This window comes from Solanum stenotomum, chromosome 4 (genome assembly GCF_019186545.1).
Source record: "Solanum stenotomum isolate F172 chromosome 4, ASM1918654v1, whole genome shotgun sequence".
NCBI classification, from domain to species: domain Eukaryota; kingdom Viridiplantae; phylum Streptophyta; class Magnoliopsida; order Solanales; family Solanaceae; genus Solanum; species Solanum stenotomum.
The window spans coordinates 65,788,138-65,795,084 of record NC_064285.1 but is presented as its reverse complement, the minus strand read 5'-3'; the positions used below and the strand labels follow the sequence as shown (position 1 = coordinate 65,795,084).

The 6,947-nt window shown below is 34.4% G+C and overlaps 2 protein-coding genes across 5 annotated transcripts in view; one reads left to right on the top strand and one right to left on the bottom strand.

Moving 5' to 3' along the window:
* Positions 1–586: 586 nt before the first annotated feature.
* LOC125861957 (pyruvate dehydrogenase E1 component subunit alpha-3, chloroplastic-like) lies at positions 587–2,865 on the bottom strand. The gene is made up of 2 exons (XM_049541884.1): positions 2,444–2,865; positions 587–1,504 (listed from the first exon to the last, which is right to left on the bottom strand). Exons 1-2 carry the CDS (start codon positions 2,702–2,704, stop codon positions 602–604), a joined length of 1,164 nt encoding a protein of 387 aa, XP_049397841.1. The 5' UTR covers positions 2,705–2,865; the 3' UTR covers positions 587–601.
* Positions 2,866–4,926: 2,061 nt separating this feature from the next.
* LOC125863060 (zinc finger CCCH domain-containing protein 16) overlaps positions 4,927–6,947 on the top strand; it is a 15,319-nt gene continuing 13,298 nt past the window's right edge. For 3 of the 4 annotated variants that reach the window (XM_049543203.1, XM_049543204.1, XM_049543205.1), the window contains exon 1: positions 4,947–5,021. In XM_049543203.1, the coding sequence (XP_049399160.1) occupies positions 4,978–5,021 (44 nt within the window). In that variant the 5' untranslated portion in view covers positions 4,947–4,977. Of the gene's footprint in view, positions 5,022–6,947 lie in introns of all 4 variants that reach the window. The other variant, XM_049543202.1, reaches the window with a different exon arrangement.

Sequence of the window (6,947 nt, the reverse complement as noted above, 5' to 3'; positions counted from 1 at the left end):
TAAGAGAAATCATTGGCTAATAATATACAACAATAAAAATGATAGATTTCAGAGGCTAATTATCTTATAAGCTGTCATAAAATTTATAGCATTTCAAAACTGGAGTTCCGTCCACGAGAGCAATTTTGTTGTGCATAGTATTCTTATGTTGTCTATAATCTATATACTTCATCTGCAGTATACAAATATGGGGTGAACCTCAGACACTCATACTTAAAGTTTTGGTCTTAAATGGAAGCAATAAAGATCAAAGGGCGAAAAATGTTCATTGCACACACTTTATCAGTGGAATAACAGATTATCTCACATTTCTTAAGCACTACAATTTCCATAGTCTTCAACCAATTTGTCACTCTCCGATAGATCAAAATGCAGATATCATGTTACTCACTAGTTCTAACTACAAACATCAGAACAACAACAATAAAAAGCAAAGCCTCAACTCCAAACTAGTTTTTTTTTTTCCACGAAAAGGGTCAAAAGTGTAAAGAAACCACATTTAACAAAGACTACAGAAAAGCTACCTGAGTTTTATGAGATAGACTAATAGCATATAAAGAGAATGTAATGGTTGGTAAATTCAACAAGTTTAAAACATAAGCTAAAGCCAGAGTCTGGTACTACTAATACCAGTATCAGCAGTACTAAAAAGAAATAAAGCTGAATGAATTAAGGAAATATAAAATAAGTACAATAGAGACAAAAGGGGATTGGAATTCTCACCAGGGTCACGAAGTTCATCTGGATCGGCCAAAGAGTGTCCTCTAAACCGGTAAGTCTCACACTCAACCAGAGTGGGACCATCGCCCCTCCTAGCTCTGGCAACAGCTTCCTTTGCTACCTCCCTCACCTTCAACACATCCATGCCATCAACATGAACCCCAGGCATCCCGAAGGCGGGACCCTTCTTCCAAATTTCAGGATCTGAAGTAGATCTCAAGTGAGACATGCCAATTGCCCACAGATTGTTCTCAACAACAAATATAATGGGCAATTTCCACAGAGCAGCCATGTTCAAACACTCAAAGAACTGGCCATTGTTGCAAGTTCCATCACCAAAGAAGGCCATAGTTACATGATCACAATCTGCCTCTTTCATGACCTCCCTTCTATACTTGCTAGTGAAGGCGGCACCTGTTGCCACAGGGATACCCTCACCAATGAAAGCGAAACCACCAAGAACGTTGTGCTCTTTAGAGAACATGTGCATGGAGCCACCCTGGCCTCTGCAACAGCCAGTGGTCTTCCCAAAAAGCTCACTCATCACTTGACGTGCTGGAACCCCTTTGCTCAATGCATGGACGTGATCACGATAAGTACTAACCACAGAATCTTCCTTCTTCAGTAGCCTAATGAACCCAGTAGAGACTGCCTCTTGGCCGTTGTACAAATGCACAAAACCAAACATTTTCCCCCTGTAATACATTTGGGCACACATGTCCTCAAAGGCTCTTCCCAGAACCATATCTTCATACAACTCCAACCCTTCATCCTTGGTAATTAACTAGATTGACAACATAAACAAAACATTGAATTAAAACTAAAATTATTTACAGTTGAGTGAATTAACACAAACAAATACAAAAATAACTACTCTCGGTCCAATTTTATATAATACTGTTACTACTGTTAGAGCTTATTACAAGTTTTCTTCGACTACAACTTTTGGAACATTTTTAGATATTTTTATTGCAGTAAAGATATGGCACTTGGCCCTAACTCAACCCCATAACCTAGCTCTCAAAGGAAGGATCACCCAAGTCCATATTAGCAAACATCCGTCTATTCCCATCCATCTATTCCCAACCAATGTGAAACTCTAACCCACTCTAACACCCCCCCCCCTCAACCTAGGCCAAACTAGAATGTGGACCGGAATCCCAAACGTGGCACTAGTACCATGTACAGATATAGCACTTGAGCCTAACTCAACCCAAAAGCTAGATCTTGAGGGGAGGGTTGCCCAATTCCATATCAACAAGCCGCTCGTCCATTCCCCAACCAATGTGAGACTCTAACCCGCTCTAACAATTACAAAACATTGTGCATTAGTTTACTTAGTTGCGAAATATGTAAATCGTGTTTTAAAAACAATACTTAATCAATATCCAATTCACACAATGCTTCTATCTTACAGATTCAAAGTCTGTCAAGTTCATACTCCATATGGGAATTCACACCAAAATTGAAATGCTAAATCGTCATTCTTTTGATAACAGAGAAATAATACGACGAATATACAAGCACTAAATCAACAGAAATCCACTTCAAAACACTCAATGATTTAAACAAGAACAGCTCATAAGACCAAAACAAACATCAATTGTGATGAAAATTAGAAAAAAAATCCCATTCCCATCTGCCTTAGGTGCACAGAAGATGGCCTGAACACAATTATCAAAAAGAAACATTTTTTAAGAAAAAAACCAAAAAATGCAAGTACCAGATTGGAGAGTGAGGAGTCTGTATTGATCTTCTTGTCCTTAACAACCTCAGAAACAGCAAAAACACCATTAGATCGGCTTTTCGAGTTCTGAGACGAAAAGGGTTTCTTCATATAGAGTTTCTTAGCTGATCCAAGAAAAAAGGAGCTGTCTTTAAGCTGATTTCCCAAAAGGGTCTTGTTGTTGTTGTCAATGGATCTGGTGGAGTTGATGGGCTGCAAAAATTTGTTAGCAGCAAAAGAAGAGGCTGATGCAGCCATGATTACAGAGAAAAAAATGATGGATTTTATGGGATTGTTCAGAAGAGGAAGTGTGATATATAAAGGAAGAAGAGAGCGGAGAAAACAAGAAGAGGGAAATGAAAGCAAATTGTTGGATTAACCGTCAAGAACACATAAGGAGGAAGTTGGCCTAATAATTTGATGAACTATTAAGGGCCACCCTCTCGGTTTCGTGTTCGATATTCAATATTTGTATTAAAGTTTAATTTGTTAGAAGTCGGTTGAGTAAGACTCACTAGAAGAAAACCTTATCTATCAAGAAATGTTTTTCATATCTAAGATTCGAAATTGAGAACTTCTGGTTAATTAGGGTTTTGGATATGAATTGGAATATGATTTTTAATTTTTTTTTAAAATAGTTTTTTATTTGCCTTATTGAATAATTTGCATTTTATCAATTCGTATTAAATAACGAGCTAATGAAATCTCTATTTATGGTCATTGAATCTGTCAATTAAATTTATCGCAAGATTCATAATGATCAATTTTACAAAGATTCTCTATTATGTCTTTGCACACGAGGGTCAATTTTTATATGGTTTGAGAAAATCTTCTACGTCTTTGTTATCTTTTTGAGAAGCTTGTGATTTATAAAATACATTCTACGTGAGATTGTCTCTTGACAGATGCTACTCATTTTTTAAAAAAACTTTTTAGTGTCTAAGCAAAATAAAGACATTTAAAATAAAACAAATAGAGTATAAGCTGTAATAATCAATAATTTAAAATATTTTATAAAGTATTTTAATCTTTAAATATCACCAAATTTCAATTTATATTCTTGTGCTATCTCTGATCTATCTAAGCAAACTTAATCTTTAATTAATTGATAAATGCATAGTTTTTATCCCTCTATTTATAAATCTTTACAAATTTAACAAATTATATATCATTACAATTATTTGACTATTTTTATCTTATTTGAAGTGTAATTGTTTTCATCATATAAGGGTAATTTAGGTATTAATAAAATATATAAATAGACAAAAAAAACTCATATATTAATTATTTAATAAATTGAAAATTGTTCCACATGGAACTAAAAACAATACTCATTAGCCTCCAAAAAGTTAGAAAGAGAAAAACCATTAAGGTCCTTCGTGGTTGAGTTTTTGGCTAAAAATATTCTTAAACTATACCCTCAATTTAAACTATATTCTTAAATTATTTTTTTAACAAAAAACACCCTTCGAATATCTAAAACTTAACAAATTTCATCCCTCTATTAAAATTTGTGAAAAAAATTAGCGAATTACAGACAAAAACATATGCAGTTCATACTATTCTCATAAAAAAAATCTATAATTTTATTACTTGTTGGAAAAAGCTTCCAAATTTTATTTTATTTTTTTAGACCCTTGTTTGCTGGTAAAGTAATAATATTAGGACGGTGTAAGTGTATGAGGAGACATGATCTGCTCCTTTACCAACTGAATGGAGTTGAAGCTTAATTTTACACCATATTCACCTTGCAAAGTCAAAATGTCGTTAGATCAATAATTTTTTGGGGCAAACAAATAGTTGAGGTAGTCAAGAATCAACAAATTTTGATCTCTAGTACTAGAGTTTCGTTTTCCATTATTAGAAGTAAAAGTTTCCGATCGACACCATATTTTGCAGATTCAATGAGAAGAAAACATTTCAACGGATAAATTTTTGATATCAAATGAAATGAAAAGTAAATAAAAACAAAATTACTAATTAAAAGGAAGACGATGCAAAACGTTGTTGCTAACAAAAATTCACAATATTTTATTTTAGATGTATGTTGAATGAACAAATTTGGTTTATTAAGGGTGATTTAGGGAGTTTTGTTGAGAGTAGTGTGAACTGTACATGTTTTTGTGCAGAATTTGTTAATTTTTGATAAATTTTAATTAAAGGATGAAAGTTGTCAAATTTTAAATAATCAAGGGATGTTTTATGTTAAGAAAAATAATTTGAGGATGTTGTTTAAGGATATTTTTGGCCAAAAACTCTTCATGGTTTATCGGGTTTTGGGTTTGAGTCCGATATAGGGAAATGTTTTATTTTTAACGTAAAATTTTTTAGTGTAGATTAAAATTTAATCGGACTTCAATATGAAGCAACAGATCAGATGGGAAATTTTTTTTTTAAAAAAAAGACTTGCCCCCCACCCCCCACTCCACCCCCACCCACGCAACCTCCTTTTATATTTTTTATAAATTGACCCAAGATTTTAAAGCTGACAAGTCAAGAAAGGAGAAGAAGCAACAAAAGGACATAACGCTATGCCTCCAAGGAAAGAACCCTGCAGGAATTTTATGCGGGGCAGGTAAAAATAAGTTAAAATTTTGTTTTAATTTCAATTTATATATTTTATTATGCATATATTCATAGGATTCTTGATTAACCCTTGAAACTTTCATGTCAAGATTCAATTTTTATTTCGTATTATTGTTTTGCTTATAAAGGTGTAGAGTTCAGTAAAAATAGTTTCTTTGAGCATTGTATGGTAGGGGGTTGGGGGGGGGGGGGTGGGGTGAAGTTGTTTAGGATTGATGGGAAGTTGGTTGATTGATTGTTGTACTCGATCTTTATTGTAAAGGTTGAAAGATGCTAGCTAAGTAAAGTCATGAGCTTTAGCGTCAAAGGGTGTGGTTGATGGTTAATGAGGTGGGTTGAAAATCATGATGTTTTTAGTTTAAATCCCAATGAAGGTAGAAACACTGGATGATTTCTTAATATTTGTCCAAGTCTGGTGGATAGAGTTATCTGGTATGGCGGGGGTAGGGGATGAATTTAGAGGATTCATATTGCATTAGTGGTTTAGGATTGATGGGAAGTTGGTTGATTGATTGTTGAGAGTAGTCAATCTTTATGGTAATGGTTGAAAGATCTTAGCTAAGTGAAGTCGTGAGCTTTAGGGTCAAAGGGTGTCGCTGGTGGATAATGAAGAGGGTTGAAAATCATGATGTCTCAGGTTCAAATCCTAGCAAAGGAAAAAATATTACTCGCTCCGTTTCAATTTGTTTTTCTTACTTTTCTTGTTATTCCGTGTCAAAAAGAATGTCTCTTTCCTTTTTCTGGGAACTCATCAAGGATGAATAAGCATGCCTCTTGTTTACATTAGTGTGGGATAACAGGGACCTACCAAAAGGTTGAATGGAGCGGGGACAGATCCCTGATTGAACCTTTTTTATTTTTTCACTTATCGGGATATATAAAGCTAGGTTGGGAAGTGAACTCGAGGGAGGTAGGGGGGTTGTGTTTCCTTTTCAAATTACATAATATTGACCTAAGATCGAATAATAATTGGTATGATATTCCATCTTAGAGACTTAGAAAGGTGGTGTTTGCTGTGATGTCTTAGAAAGTAAAAATGATGTCTTTAACTTGAAACATAGGAAGTGTTAATTAGTAGTTCTTGTTGGCTGATGGAGGATTTCCAAGAAGATATTCTTGTCATTCAAGATGTGATCCTCTAAGATGAGAAGATATTCTTCATATCAAGATATGATCCTCTAAGATCTTAGTATAATTGTGGTAATCTAGAATATCATATTTCTGATTCTTTCTCTTAATGTAAAGATTTAGGTGATTCTATTCCACAATCTTTTATGTATATATAAAGCCATGTACATGACATAGAAAGATATGAATGAAATTATTCAATAATCTTATTCCACATGGTATCAGAGCTTTAGGCTTATTCCTGGCCAATTTTATTCATCCTATCTTGAAAAATCCCATTTTGCTATCTTTATCTGCCCAAACCATGTCTGAAAATGGTACTGCCGCAAATATTCCAGTCTCTGAAAATGTTTCTGCAACCGTAGAGAATAACTCTACAGTTTCAATTGGAGATTTGCAACATTCAGCTTCAACAGGTAGTTGTTCATTGGCCTTCACAGGTATTTCTTACTCTTTTATTACTAATGTCTCAGACAAACTTTCTCCAACGTGGGTGGTTGATTCCGGGGCAACTGATCACATGACTAGTCTCTCTCATCTCTTCATATCATATTCCCCTTGTCCTAGCTATAAAAAAATAACTATAGCTGATGGTTCAGTTATTACTGTAGCTGGGCAAGGAGACATACCACTTGGAAAATCCTTGATACTTAAAGATGTCCTTCATATCCCAAAGTTATCTGCAAATCTCATTTCTATCCAGAAACTCACCAAAGATTCCAAATGCCAAGTAACTTTCTTCCCTTCATATTGCTTATTTCAGGAACAGAACACGAAGGAGATGATT